Source organism: Lepidochelys olivacea (assembly GCF_965140295.1).
Source record: "Lepidochelys olivacea isolate rLepOli2 genome assembly, chromosome: 2".
Lineage (NCBI taxonomy): Eukaryota > Metazoa > Chordata > Testudines > Cheloniidae > Lepidochelys > Lepidochelys olivacea.
The window spans coordinates 124341420-124359797 of record NC_140412.1 but is presented as its reverse complement, the minus strand read 5'-3'; the positions used below and the strand labels follow the sequence as shown (position 1 = coordinate 124359797).

Sequence of the window (18378 nt, the reverse complement as noted above, 5' to 3'; positions counted from 1 at the left end):
CTGACTCCACGCTGGGCCCTGGAAGTGGCCAGCAGGTCTGGCTTCTAGGCGGTGGAGCCAGGACGCTCTGCACGCTGCTCTCACCCACAGGCTCTGCCCCCTCAGCCGGTGCTCGGGCCGGGGGCAGCGCGTGGTGCTAGAACACTTAGGAACTAGCCTGCCTTAGACCTGCAGCACCAGCAACTGGAGTTTTAACAGCCTGATCGGTGGTGCTGACCGGAGCTGCCAGGGTCCCTTTGTGACCAGGTGTTCCTGTTGAAAACTAGATGCCTGGCAACCCTACCACACACACATGCACCCTGAGGAGGAACCAAGGGTTCCTGTAGCCCCCACCCATAGATCAAAGGAGGGGTAGCTAAGCCACTAGGATTTTTGCCCATGCTCAATGAATCATAGAATATCAGGGTTGGAAGGGACCTCAGGAGGTCAGCTAGTCCAACCCCCTGCTCAAAGCAGGACCAATCCCCAATTTTTGCCCCATATCCCTAAATGGCCCCCTCAAGGATTGAACTCACAACCCTGGGTTTAGCAGGCCAAAGCTCAAACCACTGGGCTATCCCTCCCATGAAGACCCCGGAGTTTCTCTCTTCCTGCTTCACAGGCCACTGAGTACAAGGGAATGGGTTCAAGGGGTATTTTCATCATGGTGGTGAGGCAGAGACCCAAGGATTTATGGATGATCTTGCCCCTGCTTTCCAGGGGGAAGAGAATGAGGGAAATGTTGATCCTATCAGTTGCATTGTCACTAGCAGACTGTGAGGGAGTTGTGGTCTTCTGGATCTGAGAATCAAACTGAAAACAGTAACATAGTAAATCTCCTTTCTGTACCAGTAGGAAATCATCCCTGCCCTTCTAGCCTCTTCCAATCCAAATTGGCCCTTCAAGGTCTTGTTAGAGAGCTGGGTCACTGAGCAAAATGTCTGTTTTCCCACTATCTGCATCTATGTGCTGAGCTCCACACACGAAAGGTGCTATAGAAGTGCAACATACCGTGAATGCTACAAAAGGGTTAATGTGCTAAGCTCTTATATGATAATAGTAGGGATATGTAATATGGTAATGGGTATGTGCATTTAAGGGCTGAGCTTCCTAGGAAAAAAAGTCTGGGTGGGGCGCTCCCTAGAAGTTCATGTTGTTGTTGTTATGCACAGTCAGTTGGAAATGGTCACTGAATAAAGCAGAACTTTCCCAAGCACCTTATGCACTTAAGCTCACATCCTCAAAGGTATTTAAGAGCTTAACTTCTACTGATTTTCCAGTGCGGTGAGGATTCACTTCCTCAAAACAAACAATTAAGACTTCTGTAATTTCAGTGGCAATTAATTTCTTAAATACCTTGGAGGATCTGGGTCTGAATGCTCACTGAACACCACAACGTGTTACAACGATGGAAGCAACTAGATCTGAGCATGTTCAGTGGGAACTGGATATTCCCAGAAGCCTATGCAGGGTGAGGCTGAACAGAGCATTTGTGAAGTCAATAAAAGCAGTGTCTCCAACCAACCTGACTCCTGAGTACTTGTTAACATTACACTGATGTTCCCTTGATTTCTTCCTAGACTTGTTGCCTGCTAGGAATGGTGAGGAATTGACAGATCAGTTCCTGCTTGAAGTGGTAGAAATTCTCCTGAATTATATTAAAAAAACCTATGATGGGAACAGTAAAGTTCTGGACTTTCATCACCCTCATCAGCTTCTGGAAGGCTTGGAAGGGTTCAGCTTGGAGCTGCGTGATCAGCCAGAGCCTTTGGAACAGATACTTGTTGACTGTAGGGATGCCTTAAAATACGGAGTTAAAACAGGTAACATAGTGTCCCCCACAGCAAAAATGTATCTGTCTCATATCTTTACAGGCATATAAAGCATTGTTTAGGGATCTGATATTTCTCCATACTGGAATCTATTTGTCCAGGACTCTTAGTTTTGCCGGATTCGTATAACTCCTTAAATATTTTTTTCCTTACCCTGCATTTCCAGTGGGGGGTGGGAGGGTGCGTATTGTTCTGTTCTCAACTTGTTTTGATACAGTAAGAAACAAGGGGAGGGGGTTAACTTCCTCAAGAGAACCAGTTAACACTTTCATGAATTATTCACTAATGTAATTCTTTATTTAAATAATTTAATGTAATTATTCATTAAAGAGGGTTATGTACAGGAACTGACAACATTTTAGACAGGGCTGAATATTTTTGTTTGTTTTTCTGTTCTCTTTCCCCTTTGCAGTGCATGACACTAGGGAGGTTTCTAAAATATTTAGACAATTTTTCCAACCGTGTACATTTATTTTTAACACTTTTTTAGATGTGAATTGACTTGGCATGTACAGAGGTTTAAGGGATAGCACATTGAGTTCAAAAATATCCTCAGATTTAGAGACAGTTGGTTCAGAATAGTAAAAGGGTTTTGATCACAAATGGAAAAATGCTCTAAAGCACATAAATCTTATTGACCTACATGCTTTTGAAAATGTTACCCACATCCCAATATAAGGGACCAGTTGTCTTGAATTATTTGAATTTCTGGTGTTAGTAGAAAGTAAGCTACTTAACTGGGAAATGTAGTTTGTTTAATTTGCTCAATAAAGACTTGAATGTCCTATGTTTAACTTCAGACCCATTTTTAAGGAAGGCTTCTTTCCCCAACATTAACATAAAGAGACACTCTTATTCTCCATACTGATTTCACTATTCTTGTCAGCACAAGTTAACTGGGGACTGAGCTGAAGAACAATGTATTTCTGTCTCTTACACAAATTCTGGTTTATTTTTATTTCATTTTAGGACATCCTCGCTACTTCAACCAGCTCTCCAGTGGCCTTGACATTGTTGGACTAGCTGGTGAATGGCTGTCAGCTACTGCAAATACAAACATGTATGTACTGTAAATCCCAGTCTTTGGTTACAAGTTAATTACTAACAAAAGCCAGCCACTTTTTTACTACTTTTCTGGAATGCAAAGTACCTATTTGAAAACAAACAAGCACAAACTGCCCATTTTTGAAACAAGTGAGTGAACACCTGAATAAATAGTGTTGGCTATGTATCAGAGATCTATGCACTACAGACAACTGAGGTAGATATACCATGTTGCACAGCAAAGTGACAATGCCTGCACTGGATGTAAACTCACTGGTTGTTTTCAAGCAGAGCATACTGCAGACACCAGTCTTAAAACTATCAGCCAATTAATTTAACTTAAGAGCCCCTAATAATTATCCAGGCTTATTTTGGGATAAAACATCCACAGATGTACTGAGTAGAGGGAATAATATTGTTCACTTGCAAATGCAACTCCGCGGTTGCAAAACACATTAGCATTGAACAATGGGAACTCAAAATCACTAAATCCCTGTTAATGTTACAGAACTAGATTCAGTCCCAGGTTACAGCCACGTGACCAACGGTGCAAGGCCTCTGGTGTTGGAAAATTTCCGGAGCAGGACTTTAGGACACAGTCTGGACACATCCCCTGCTCCACTAGGGAGCTCATAGCTGACCAATATAGCCCCAAAATGACTGTTGAGGAGAGAACATGGCTAGGTCAAACAAAGGATGCACTGATTCTCTGCCACAGCCTCTACCAGAGGGGTTCCCAGGAAATCCCAACCGCAACTTAAAGCTGATTGATTCTATTAGAATTAAACAAAATATAACAAAATTTCAGAGCTGTCAGATTCTCACTAGAAGAATTTCTGAAATAAAACACAATGAAATTAAGTATATGCAGAATGTTCAGCATAACCATAACACAGCAAAATCTTCCTTTTTTTTTGTGAAACTTGTTCATTTTGGCCATTCAGTCCTTCATTTTGGCACATGCTGCCATATTTTCAAAGGGACCTCAAACCAGACTTCTGGATTGGCATGTACAATTCTGTTCCCTCAAATATTTTTGGCACACCCAAGACATCTTAGTGAACACAAAACCTTAAATTGGCACTTGCATAATGGGTAATTAGATGCTCAACTCCCTGGTTTATAAATGTAAATACATGGATTGAGCATGCTAAATGTTGGGAGTGGAAAGCATGGACAAAGCTTTTAGTGCATCAAGTTGCAGCTGCACACTAAGAAGTGGTTTTTGGAAAATTTGATTCATATACTTCCAAGATTTTCAACCTGGACATTTGGCCATGTTTTCCAATAAAATAAGACTTTGTAACAATTATAGTGAACTTTTAAAACTCTAATTTGTTTTATTTTTGTTATATCATTTAATAATCCTAGTAAGAATTTTGTATATTACTCTGCAAGGAGTGTAAATGATTAAGGGTGAGTGTTTGAGATAAAGGAAGGTAGAGAGAGAGAGAGAAACTTGGCTAAGAAAATGAATTTGAGAACTGGATACTTCCTGGAAGAGATAAAGGATCTAGTGGAGTTGACTGAAATATATATCTATTTGCCACAGTGAATTCTGAAAAATTCTACCTCCTACCCCCACCATCACAAATTTTCTGTGGGTGGAGGAAGGGGGGGAAGTTTAGGGTTTTTTTCAACAAAAATCAATACCCCCAAATAAAAATCTGTTAAAAAATGGTTTTGGTTTTAAAAAGCAACACCAGTTTTCAGCATATATATAAAAAAATCAGTTTCTATTTTTTTTACAATAATTTGGACCAAAATGAAAATTAATTTAGTTTGAAAAATCATTTTTGTGTAAAAAAAAAAAAAAAGTTTTGACAAAAAAGTTTTGTTCAGCTTTGGGACCTAGGGGATAGTTTCTGAGAATGAGAGGTGGAAGCAGAGGCCTTCAGGGGATTATTGAAGATGATTTATCTGTGGAGAATATGTGGAGTAGATTGTGTGGTCTTGATAGACAGGAGAGGTTGAAAAGCACTAGGTTTAAGCCATAAAGTGCATGTACTTACTGAAAAGACATCACAAAGCCAAAGGGGGAGCACCTCATGGAGACTGACTGTAGGGAGGTTAGAAAGGAAGAATGGAGGTGGTAGAGTTAGCCAATGTACCTTTCATGTGCCTAAAACCAAATGTCCTACACTCATACATTCTAAGGGATGCAGCTCAGTGCAGTTCATAATGTAATGAGGGAAAATAATCAAACTTTTCTTTTCTGAAAGGACAACATTATTAAAGACACTGGAACAGAGACTAGTGTCCACAGAGATGAACAATGCACCTAAACAGCTTTCAGTCACACTGTATTTCTGTCTCTATTTCCCAAATAAAATGTCCTAGCAGATTTTTACTATCCACAAGAACATTGGAACACATCTCTGTGGAGAAATTTCAGAAGAACATGCATTGTATAACTCCTTAGGAAAGATTAGCTGGAGACAGTGTGCAGAATGACAGTTTTCAGAGTAACAGCTGTGTTAGTCTGTATTCGCAAAAAGAAAAGGAGTACTTGTGGCACCTTAGAGACTAACCCATTTATTTGAGCATGAGCTTTCGTGAGCTACAGCTCACTTCATCGGATGCATACCGTGGAAACTGCAGAAGACATTATATACTCACAGAGACCATGAAACAATACCTCCTCCCGCCCCACTGTCCTGCTGGTAATAGCTTATCTAAAGTGATCATCAAGTTGGGCCATTTCCAGCACAAACCCTGGATTTGTGTACTTCAGTCAGACTTGTTCGTGCATGGAGCATTGCACATGTTAAAAGTAGGCATGTAGAACTCTGACTGCAGTTTTAGTTTTGTTTGGTTTTTTTGGAAAGTGTAAACCCAGTTTTCTTTCACCCAAAGTAAATTCCTGCTGTTGTTTTCTATTACAACAAAGCTGGAGTGTTTATGGAGATGCTTGAGTGGAAACTGCATAGACAGCTGTGAGTAGTTTGGTAAAATTATCCTGGCTGGTTACTGCAGATGATAGTCTTTCCCTTGGACATTTTGAACTAAATTTAAGAGCTGTCAAAATTGGTTCAGTCAAAATTGTTTCTGTTTTAGCTGGAGGTCTAATAGGTCTATAGTGAATAGTGGAGCTACACCACCAGATTTTTTTTTTTTTGTATTTTTTGTTTAAGCTTGTTAGGTAATTCAGTTTTTCCAGATAAAAATTGTGCCACTCCAAAATTAAGTCAGTTATAGCTTTTCCTCCCTTCCTTTGTATTTTTAAGAGTCATATAAATGCTCACATGAGTGACTAGGAAGTTTTGGGAATGCACTTCTTTTAAATTGGTTTGAAGTCATATATAAATTGTGCATTCGGGTGAGAGTGCATGAGTAATAAGCGGCCTTTGTGTCTCTCTCTAGTCCTTTGTCTGCTCTTGTAGCACTGGCTTCCTGACTGTCTGCACACAATCTGGTCGCTTTGGTTTGAGAGCCTTCTCCGACTCCATCTACAAATATTTTCCTTTAGCTCTCCACCACAGCAGCTCCCCAGTATCTAACAGGGCCATGATTTGGCTCTACATCTATACATGGTTCTGGGGAATCTTCTAAATGCTTTGTCTCACTCTGTGCTCAGGACATGACATTAGAAAGCACCCCTGAGATGTGCTGTAATAATAAACAGACAGTGTAACATAGTCTCATGTTATAGTTTCAAGCAAAATTCACTTGAGGAATGACCCTGAAATGTTAGAATATTTTAATCAGCTGAGCTGTGATTTTTTGGGCCATCCCAGTGCAAACAACAGATAAATCCCATGAAGTCAACAGTTACAGAAATGTAAGTGAGACAGAATCTAGAACACTGTTTCTAGATTCAGTGGGCACAATTAAAGACTCTACTTTCACCACCTCAGGTATCTACAGTAATCACAGTATCCTTCTGTGTTTGGCTTAGCAGGAAAACACAATTGCTGCAGAATGGCACATGCTGAGTGTTTAGTAACAGCCACTACATATTGCTTTCTAGAATTTGGGAACAACTTTAAATATGGCATTCCCCACTGATTTAAGGCAAATGTAGAAAAGATGGGTGTGTAAAATTATAGGTATTTCAGTTTCACACCACAGTAACATGCAGAATAACTTTATGAGAGACTTGAGGAGAACTGGCTCATATATTTACTTTTTAAATATAATCTCAGGGTAGATAAAATCTATCCTCTCTGAACATTTTCACATCCTAAATGTATAGTCAGATAATGGGTATTATGTGGGATGAGAAAGAAGAAGGTAATGGGGAAGAAAAAAGGAAAGGAGGCCGCTAGTCTAATCTCACCCCTTAGATCATTCCTAAATCAAGTTGTTGTCTCATTTCCTTTTGTGCCTCTTTTGTGTAATAGAAATACATTTCTGAAAACAGCCTGTTGCTATTTTTTTAAAAACATATTTTAGGTTTACATATGAAATAGCTCCAGTGTTCGTTGTCATGGAGGAGATCCTTCTCAAGAAAATGCATGAAATGGTTGGATGGGGAGAAATGGAAACAGATGGTATATTTTCTCCTGGTAAGTAGACAGGAAAATACCCTTGCCATGGGCCTGATCTGAAGTCCAAGCAAATCAGTGAGAGTCTTTCCATTAAGTTCACTCACTTTTGGATCAGGCTCCATATGAAAACTGCATTAGGTTTGTTTTAGGGATGAGCAAAGTAGCTCAGATAAAATAGGCAGCAACTTGAACCTTCCCTTTAATCTAAAAGCAAACTCGAACTGAACTTTTTTGCAGTTTGTAATAATATGGTTAAATTATTTAAAACACTATTTATAATTTCAAAATATTGTTAATAGCAATCATGTAAATAAAAAAATGACAGGATAAAGAAGAAGAAGAAGGTTACTGCAATGTTATAGGACAGTGAAAACTTTCTCAGAATAAAAATCCACAAAGCTTCTCCGAATTCAATTTTACATCAAGCTAATTCTCAGAAAGCACCCTCTGGTACAGTGATGCAATAAGAATAGAGAAAGAAATGAACCTCTCAGAAATGAGAATTTGGACAATTCTGAATCAAGCTCCTTAATTCGATGAAGTGAGCTGTAGCTCACAAAAGCTTATGCTCAAATAAATTGGTTAGTCTCTAAGGTGCCACAAGTATTCCTTTTCTTTTTAATACCCTCTGTTTCTGTTCGGGACTAGGACACGGTGGGTTGGGGGAAAGAAAAGGAGACTTGCAATCAAATTTGCCTGACAAGCATGAATCTGAAAAGGTCCATCAAACTGGGACGCCTAATGGTGAATCTCATCAAATCTGTGGAAGCCTGGAGAAGTGCACAAGGGATTAAATGGTGGGGAGAAAATTCTGTGGCCAAGATTTGACTGGTATTCTATACACATATCCTGCAGTCAAAATGGGCAGTCAGCTGGTGAATTGCAAATTGCTGGGTCATTAAGGAATCAAAATTAAGCCAATGGAGGTATGCTAATTCATACCAGTTGAGTATCTGGCCCTATGATGCAATGATGTAAAATTTAAATTCCCAGGAGGAATAAGCTATTCAATCCAAAGCAGAAATATTTGTTTCCTTTTCATGCTGTTAGGTGGGACCATATCAAACCTCTACAGTGTTCTTGTGGCTCGTTATAAGCGGTTTCCTGAGATTAAAACCAAAGGCATGGCAGCACTTCCACACATTGCACTGTTTGTTTCTGAACATGTAAGTACAGAATTATAGTATGTCTATGTAAAATAGCTTGGCTGTGCTAGATTCAGTACTGAATCTTGAAAATCAGTATTTAAATATTCAGACTACTGAAATATATGAGCTGGAAATGAAATGAAATACTTCTGGAGGAAGTTTGAGTGAGATTTTCAAAAGTGCCTACGTGATTTAGGAGCACCTGTCCCATTGCAAGTCATTAGTGCTTGTTTTTACATTCTAAGTCACACAGGCTCTTTTGAAAATCCCCTCTTGTGACTTTAGGCACAGCTCTGAGGAAGTGGTGTGGTGTAAGCTGCACCAGGACTAGCCCTGGAAATCACTGGGTTTGTCTACACAGCAATTAAAAAGCTCATATGTGGTGGAAGGGTCCCAGAGTTCGAGCTGCAACTCAAGCCCAAATTTAAAAATGTTGTTAAGATGATGTTTTTAAAAAAAAAGTGAATGGTACAGAGTTTAAGCGTAGAAGTTTCTGGTTGTCAGGGAATAATGTACACATTATCAAGGGGTACTGTCAAGGTTCCTTCCCCACTCTGAAATCTAGGGTACAGATGTGGGGACCTGCATGAAAAACCCCCTAAGCTTATTTTTACCAGCTTAGGTTAAAACTTGCGCAAGGTACAAACTGTTTTACCTTTTGTCCCTGGACCTTATTGCTGCCACCACCAAGCGTCTAACAAAAATAACAGGGAAAGAACTCCCTTGGAAACGTCTTTCCCCCCAAAATACCCCCAAGCCCTACACCCCCTTTCCTGGGGAAGGTTTGATAAAAATCCTCACCAATTGGCATAGGTGAACACAGACCCAAACCCTTGGATCTTAAGAACAATATAAAAACAATCAGGTTCTTAAAAGAAGAATTTTAATTAAAGAAAAAATAAAAGAATCACCTCTGTAAAATCAGGATGGTAAATACCTTCCAGGGTAATCAGATTCAAAACATAGAGAATCCCTCTAGGCAAAACCTTAAGTTACAAAAAGACACCAAAACAGGAATATACCTTCCATTCAGCACAATTTATTTTATCATCCGTTTAAACAAAACAGAATCTAACGCATATCTAACTAGATTGCTTACTAACTCTTTACAGGAATTCTGACCTGCATTCCTACTCTGGTTCCGGCAAAAGCAACACACAGACAGAGAGAACCCTTTGTTCCCCCCCTTCCAGCTTTGAAAGTATCTTGTCTCCTCATTGGTCATTTTGGTCAGGTGCCAGCGAGGTTATCTTAGCTTCTTAACCCTTTACAGGTGAAAAGATTTTTCCTCTGGCCAGGAGGAATTTAAAGGTGTTTACCCTTCCATTTATATTTATGACAGGTACGAAGTTCGGTTTAAGATCAGATGGCATAAGGAATACATGATCTGCAGTATCCCAGATTGGGGGTAAAAGGTTAACAGGTCAAAGTATAGACATTGAGATATGAGGGTATGTTGTTCATATAATGGCTATGTTCAGGTGTGGAGTATAATGAGTGGATATGATGATGAGGATGGATTGACCATCATTTGGTGAGATTTAACGTTCAGTGAGTTTCTGGTTCCAGTTCATATAGTCCAACCGAAAAAGTCTCTCGGTCCCTTTCTCGTAGTCGATGCACAATGTCGCTCTGGCTCACGCCTCCTGGTACTGTCTGTGGCCGATGATGTGTTCGACGTAAATGTCCCTGGACCATCAGATGGTGTCTGAGACCATGAGGCGCTGCATGAGCCGTGCGTAGCATCAACTGATCCCACAGGTCCACAGCACACGCTCGTTGCAGGGGTCCCAGGCGCCCAGGGCTCTGACGATCAGGGCGCCCATCTGCACCTCGTAGCCCTTCGCTCTCAGGGTATCAGTCAGGGGAGCATACTTTTCCAACTTACGAGCTCGGGCTTCACAAAAGGCCAGGGTCCTGTTCTCAAAGGAGACCGTGATGTCGATGAGGATGATCTTTTTCTGGGCCTCGTTGGTGACAATGATGTCAGATCGCAGCTGGCTGTCAGTACCAGGGATGGCGCAGTTCATGGCGACCTCCCCCAGGCGTGGTTCGATGGCTTTCACCAGGCAGTTCTGGATGGCGTTGTGGCACACTACAATTAAACAGCCCTTCAAGCCCTAGTCATTTGGTATGGGCCAGCTGGGGGTGTCTAAGTGCAGTGTGGACATAGACATTGTGACTCAGAAATGTATCTCTCAGTCACAGTTCCTCCCCTGTTATCCTCTAGCTTTAGAAGAAGGAATAGTAATTTCCTGCTGACCTGCACCAGCAGTAATTTATCACACTCCCTGCACTGGTACTTTGGGGTGATGGAGCCACGGCCTTACCTATTCCAACCCACTGCTTTTGGTGTGAGGATGGGCAAGTAACAGGACGAACACCACCCATTCACTGCTATGTGCATACACAAAGTTCAGATTTCACACCCAGGTGGTATCTGGAAGAAGTTCACTCCTTCCTACTCCCTTATGCAGGTGCATTGTACAAGTCACAATCTGGTCCTTGGAATTTTTTCCTCCATGTGTATAACTCAAAAACTGGCACTTTTCCAAGTGAAACTTTCTAGGGGTCTGATGATTGATATCAATGGAAGTGTTTCCATGGACCTCAGTGGGCTTTGGATCAGGCCTCGGGTGCCTACTCTTCCCTGATTAGTCTGCAGACAAATGTGCATATATACAATTTAAAAAGAAGAGTTTGAATATTGTCATTGTACATGCACAGTATGAAACTTCAGCTACATTTATATTTACACTATGGTTATGGAATTGAGGCATAATGTAAATGCAGAATATTGATGTTTGTTACTCAGGTGTGGCTTTGTGTTATTGAATTTGGAGTGTTCCACAGTTGCAAAAGTTGTTCACTCTGCTACTGTGGCAGTACAGAGTGAAATCAGTAGAGCTCTCAGTGCTTTTTAAAATCTCCTTCATTTTTCTCATAAAAATAATCTGTTACATGGATGTTAACAGAGGACAGTCTAGATTATTTTTAAACCTTTATTTAACAATGCAGAAATATTATGCAAAAAATGGGACATGTGAAATTCCAAATGCTATTTACCATTGTAGCTGTATGTTGGTTCAGATTTGTGTTTCCTATTTAATAGGAAACTTGAGGTCAGGCAGCAAAATAGTACAAAAATAACTCACTATTTACCCTGTAATTAAATATATTTACCATGCAGCCCATAACTTAAATAATCAATGATCATATAAGCACATGATTCTCCTAATGATTAACATAACTGCCATAAATCTAATAAATAATCTCAAGCATATTGTACACATTCCTAAAGCTTTGTTTGCCAGAAGCTGGGAATGAGCGACAGGGGATGGATCACTTGATGATTACCTGTTCTGTTCATTCCCTCTGGGGCACCTGGCATTGACCACTGTCAGAAGACAGGATACTGGGCTAGATGGACCTTTGGTCTGACCTAGTAGGGCCATTCTTCTGTCTAACAGAGAATAGTTGCTTAGTAAATTACTGAATATCATGTCTAATGACACTAGCTAGGATTTAAAAAAATGTACAGACTATCAGCAGTCAGGGCAAATAATTATCTCCACTCGGATCAGGAAGTAAACTCCCTATACAGCATAGCACAGTTAGGAGCATGATGGGAGGATTAGACAGGATTTGATGGACTCTTGGTAAATTTCAGCATGCCCATTCTTATACTCTTAAGTGTCATCACAACACCTGAGCCATAACATACTTTATATTTCCCTAGGGCAGAAAAAATAATGGTGCCACCCATAAATTGTATGTACTTCGTATACACAGGTTTCGGAGTAGCAGCCGTGTTAGTCTGTATTCTCAAAAAGAAAAGGAGTACTTGTGGCACCTTAGAGAGTTACAGATTTATTAGAGCATAAGCTTTCGTGAGCTACAGCTCACTTCATCGGATCCATTCAGTGGAAAATACAGTGGGGAGATTTATATACACAGAGAACATGAAACAATGGGTGTTACCATTCACACTGTAAGGAGAGTGATCACTTAAGGTGAGCTATAACCAGCAGGAGAGCTGGGGGGGAGGAGGGGGCTTTTGTAGTGATAATCAAGGTGGGCCATTTCCAGTAGTTGACAAGAACGTCTGAGGAACGGTGGAAGGGGGGGGAATAAACATGGGGAAATAGTTTTACTTTGTGTAATGACCCATCCACTCCCAGTCTCTATTCAAGCCTAAGTTAATTGTGTCCAGTTTGCAAATTAATTCCAATTCAGCAGTCTCTTGTTGGAGTCTGTTTTTGAAGTTTTTTTGTTGGAGAATTGCAACTTTTAGGTCTGTAATCGAGTGACCAAAGAGATTGAAGTGTTCTCCGACTGGTTTATGAATGTTATAATTCTTGACGTCTGATTTGTGTCCATTTATTCTTTTACGTAGAGACTGTCCAGTTTGACCAATGTACATGGCAGAGGGGCATTGCTGGCACATGATGGCATATATCACATTGGTAGATGTGCAGGTGAACGAGCCTCTGATAGTGTGGCTGATGTTATTAGGCCCTGTGATGGTGTCCCCTGAATACATATGTGGACACAGTTGGCAACGGGCTTTGTTGCAAGGATAGGTTCCTGGGTTAGTGGTTCTGTTGTGTGGTGTGTGGTTGCTGGTGAGTATTTGCTTCAGGTTGGGGGGGCTGTCTGTAAGCAAGGACTGGCCTGTCTCCCAAGATCTGTGAGAGTGATGGGTCGTCCTTCAGGATAGGTTGTAGATCCTTGATGATGCGTTGGAGAGGTTTTAGTTGGGGGCTGAATGTGATGGCTAGTGGCGTTCTGTTATTTTCTTTGTTGGGCCTGTCCTGTAGTAGGTGACTTCTGGCTCTGTCAATCTGTTTCTTCACTTCAGCAGGTGGGTATTGTAGTTGTAAGAATGTTTGATAGAGATCTTGTAGGTGTTTGTCTCTGTCTGAGGGGTTGGAGCAAATGCGGTTGTATCGTAGAGCTTGTCTGTAGACAATGGATCGTGTGGTGTGGTCTGGATGAAAGCTGGAGGCATGTAGGTAGGAATAACGGTCTGCTGGTAATAGCTCACCTCAGACGTTCTTGTCAACTGCTGGAAATGGCCCACCTTGATTATCACTCCAAAAGGTTTTTTTCCTCCCCGCTCTCCTGCTGGTAATAGCTCACCTTAAGCGATCACTCTGGTTACAGTGTGTATGGTAACACTCATTGTTTCATGTTCTTTATGTATATACATCTCCCCACTGTATTTTCCACTGAATGCATCCGATGAAGTGAGCTGTAGCTTACAAAAGCTTATGCTCAAATAAATTTGTTAGTCTCTAAGGTGCCACAAGTCCTCCTTTTCTTTTTGTGTACACAGTATCCAACAAAACTCCCTTATAAACTTTTTCTTTTTTCTTTTTTAAGAGCCATTATTCAGTTAAGAAAGCTGCAGCAGTCCTTGGAATTGGGACAGATAATGTAATTGCAGTAAAGTGTGATGAAAGGTAAGCCCCTTAATGTCTTCCAGTAAATGTTTTTTTCTGAATTTAACCTTCTCTTGTGCCAATTGCTCTTGTGTCTATTGCTTAAGGCGAACTGTACTTTATAAAATGATCTTGAGCTACAGCTAAAGCAGAATTGATTAGATGCAAAATATGGGTCACTTACCTTATTCAGTATTTACTCGGTCTCTATTTAGACAAATAAATTATGTCAGTGGGAGTTGTGCCTGAGTAACCCAGGGAGTAAAACTAAAGGGCCAGTTCTACAAACTTCATTCCAATAGTAATACTACTTGACTAGTTGCCAAGTAACATACTATTTAACATGGGTAAAGGTGGCTGAAACTGTCTCTAAGTAAAAATTTCAAAATGGGGCCCAGATGTAAGGTTAGACTGAGGTTTTACTACTAACCCTGTTTAAGGAGCAAGACATGCTGAGCCACCACCTTGCAGGGAAGGAAATTGGACCTCAGAGAGGCATAATTCCTTCCCTTATTTTACCTAACTTCATAAAAGTACAGTAATTTGCTACTGGCCCATGCCAGTAACAAATTAATGCCAGCTGAGCTATGCTGGCCAATGTACTGTGGGGTGGAACCAAGTGTCCACACATTCCTGCCTTCTCTGCCCATTTCCCACCTATCTGCTTGGGGGAAGTGGGGTAACAGGCTTTCCCCACATGCTTAGTACCAAGTGCAAGGACTTGTATATAGTGGCAGATAGATCCGACTCCCTTTCATACCTGTGTTGCCTTGACCAACAGTTCTCAACTGGGGGTTCCCCGCCCCCTAGGGGTCCATGATCCCTTTCAAGGTGGCCGCGGGGCCCGCAGTGGGGCTGAAGCCTCAAACCTGGCATCCCCCCACAGCGCTGAATCCTGGAGCCCTGAGCCCTGATGCTCCCTGCGGGGCAGAAGCCCTGAGCCCATGGGCAGAGTTGGGGACATGAAGGGCATTGCCTCCCTCCGGCCAAATTGCAGCGCAAGATCATGGCAGCCCCCCGGCCCCCATCTCCCCTCCCCGGCTCCTGGCCTGGTCAGAGGTGGGAGCCGGAGCCTGGCAGTGCGGGGTAGCTGCTGCTCTGGCTGGTGCCATGGAGCAGTTAGCAGCAGCAGCGTTCCCTCCTCTCCTGCTGGTGCCCCAGATTGAAGCTGCTGCTCAGCCCCATTTGTTCTCGCAGAGGCAGCCAGTAAGAACCCCCCCTCTCCCTGCACCCTGAGCTACCCCACGGCCTGCACACAGCCCCTAGCTATCCCCTGCCTGCACACAGCTCATAGTAGCCCTCTCCCTGCACCCTGAACTACCTCCCTCCCTACGCACAGCCCCAATACCCCCTCCCTACACCCTGAGCTGCCCCCTGCCTGCACACAGCCACTAGCCACCCCCCTCCATGCACCCTGAGCTGCCCCCTGCCTGGCACATAGCCCCTAGCCACCCACTGCCTGCACCCAGCTACCCCCTCCCTGCACATTGGGCTACCTCCTGTCTGAACACAGCCCCTAGCTATCCCCCTCCCTGCACACTGACCTGTTTTTTAACTTTCTGAGCTAAGCCCCCCACCTTTGAGTTACTATTTTTGGTTGAACACCCCCCTCCCCCCCGCCCCAACCCAGACAGTCTGGGTGGCCTGTTGAGGTGAGCTGGGATGGAGGTGGCACTCCCTCCCTGGACCCCACCATGCAGACGTGGCTCAAGACCCGCTGGCCCCTATTCCCCCCCCCCCCCTCGGGGCAATAGAAGTCAAACTACACCTATGCCAAAGGCCCCACCCCAAGGCCCCTCTTCCCACACTGGGCTCTGGAGCTTTTATAGTATGTCAAGGGGGCCTCAGAGAGAAAAAGGTTGAGAAGCCCTGGCCTAGACCACAACTTGGTCCACCTTTAAACTTATTCTTTCTAATGCCATCATCTCTTCACCTGAATAGCTTTCATTTTATTTGTTTACTTGGGGAGCAAGGCTGTTGAATTTTTTTTTTTTTTGCTAGTGTTTGGGAAGAGGACTCTGTAGGAGTTTGTAGTTATGTTTCTTTTCCATATTTTGCTCTGGGACTAAATGAAGGCATGTATGAGGGCATTTCTGTAATTCTGTGTCTGATACATTCTTGTTAAGAGGCCTCTGGGCCTCAGGTATTGGTGTTGAGAAATTAAAATTGATTTCTTTATTACTTAGGAGTACTGTAACATTGTAGTATGGTGATGTGGAAGAGAAAACCCATTATCTTTACTGTAATAATGCTGTGTAATAATTGATGTACTATAGTATCAGATTGGTAATGGAGTTTTTAAAAGATATCTGTTACATAATGGATGCAAAGGGAGAGTTAAGTTTAAGCTTCAGTGTTGTGGGGGGGGAGTTGTTGTTGTTTTCATGTTTCTTTTACTGGTTATTGCAATGTCTCCTAAAATCTACAGGCACCCAAACTGTAATCTTTCTTTTTATACAGCGGAAGATTATTCTACATAGTTTAAAGATTGAGAAATTTCAAACAGTAAACAATATACATGTGATAATGAGATGTTAAGTGAGTTCAAAGGAAATGTGTCAAGGCACATAAAAGTGAATGATTATATAATAGCATATCTCTGAAAGTAACTGATTTTCAGAAATCTATATGTTGTTCGTATGAGTCTTTAAAACACACCTGTTTTTGTTGTTGTTGTTACAGGCAATAGGTAACCCATGACAACTCCACAAAAATTACATCACTATCTAAATTGGTTTGATGCCTTTCTCTGAAAATTGTTTGTCTGTTCAGAAAATCTGTAGAAGACCCATTTAGATCTCTGTAGCTTCCTTTCTATGATGCTATAAATCCAGATGGATCCTTAGCTAAAACCACAGTTCCTACTGAAAAAAGAAAAGGAGGACTTGTGGCACCTTAAAGACTAACAAATTTATTTGAGCATAAGCTTTCGTGAGCTACAGCTCACTGAGTTCAGTGTGATTTGCACACGTATATCCGAATACAGACGTAGTCATAATTCAACGACTGTGGCAGATTCAAAAACAGAAAAGTGTTTTTATTTCCCTGAACAAAAAGTATGTAAAGGCCAAGATTCTCAAATCGGGTTGCCTAAAGTTAGGAGTATACACAGAAATGTAAAAGCCTAAATAAAAGTGGGCTGATTTCCAGAGATACTGAGTATTTGTGACTACTCCAGCTAAAATCACTGGGAGCTACAGGTCCTCACTACTAGAACCAAATGACATTTTTTTATAGACATTTTGAAGATATTTTCATGGGATCTGTCCTTTTTCAAGAACATTTTTTCCCTTTCATTTTTGGCAAAAACAAGAAAATTTTGACAAAAATGATTTTTTTTTTTGTTTTAAATTTTTTTTGGTATGCTTCTCGGGGTATCAAGGACTGTGAGTCACCTTGTTAACCCCCCTCCCCCAGCCCTACTCCCACACCCCTCCAGTGAGAGGGAGACTTGCCTGTTTTCTCTGTCAGCTTCCTGACACCACCAGTCTGTTAGCCACCCAAACAGTCTTCTTTGCACTATGCCAGCCCTTACTGTGCCTTGCAGTTTAACAATAGGTGAGCCCCAGGCTCAAAGCCACTTTGAAGCATCCCCCTTTATAGTTTTTCATTGAACGCTCACAGGAATACCAGGTCTTCTGTTCTCCAGGGAACAGTGTACACTTCTGCTTGAGTATCAGGGGTAGCCGTGTTAGTCTGGATCTGTAAAAGCAGCAAAGAGTCCTGTGGCACCATGTCATCATGCATCGGAAGACGTGGGTATTCACCCACGAATACCCATGGAAGCTTATGCTTATACCCACGAAAGCTTTCACCCACAAAAGCTTATGCTCCAATACATCTGTTAGTCTATAAGGTGCCACAGGACTCTTTGTCGCTTTTACTTCTGCTTGAATGATTCAACTCTGGGTCAGCTCCTTGTATAGTACCATGGCACTTAGATAGATTTGTAGTGAAAACAACCTTTTTATTATCAAAGATTCAAGAGGTTAGGATATCCTCAAGAGAGAGGATAATGGAAACAACAGTATTACACATAAAAGCATAACATGATTTCTAGAGATTAAACATAACTTAACTGGCTAGCCTTCTGTCTAAAGAGGATCATCTCACCCCAAATGTCCTTTGCAGCATTTCAACCAGGGCAGGTTGTGATCCATTGTCATGAATGTAATCGCACTGACCAGTCAATTCCTAGGTGCAGGATAAAGGAGTGTCTTCCTTGCCTTCTCCTTAATATCCCCAAGTACTTTGTTTGTACGCAGAGTCAGGATAACACTCCCTGCCCCTATAGTTTGTTCTCTTGTGGTTTGATGACTTCACATTCCCCACCCTGTTGACTATGTATGAAAATGAGGCTTCCATTGTGTTGGCTTACAATGTTTAATTATATGCTGGCAGAGATACAGGTGAATAAACATCATTCGTCTGACAAAAAACC

At 41.8% G+C, this 18378-nt stretch overlaps 1 protein-coding gene across 1 annotated transcript in view; it reads left to right on the top strand.

Annotated features, from left to right (window-relative positions):
- Positions 1-18378, top strand: part of LOC311516753 (glutamate decarboxylase 1-like) — a gene marked incomplete at its 5' end in the record, with an annotated part of 94222 nt that overhangs the window by 59750 nt on the left and 16094 nt on the right. The window contains 5 exons of the mRNA XM_084621095.1: positions 1560-1802; positions 2781-2871; positions 7251-7363; positions 8396-8511; positions 13879-13958. Of these exons, the coding sequence (XP_084477221.1) occupies positions 1560-1802; positions 2781-2871; positions 7251-7363; positions 8396-8511; positions 13879-13958 (643 nt within the window). The remainder of the gene's footprint in view (positions 1-1559; positions 1803-2780; positions 2872-7250; positions 7364-8395; positions 8512-13878; positions 13959-18378) is intronic.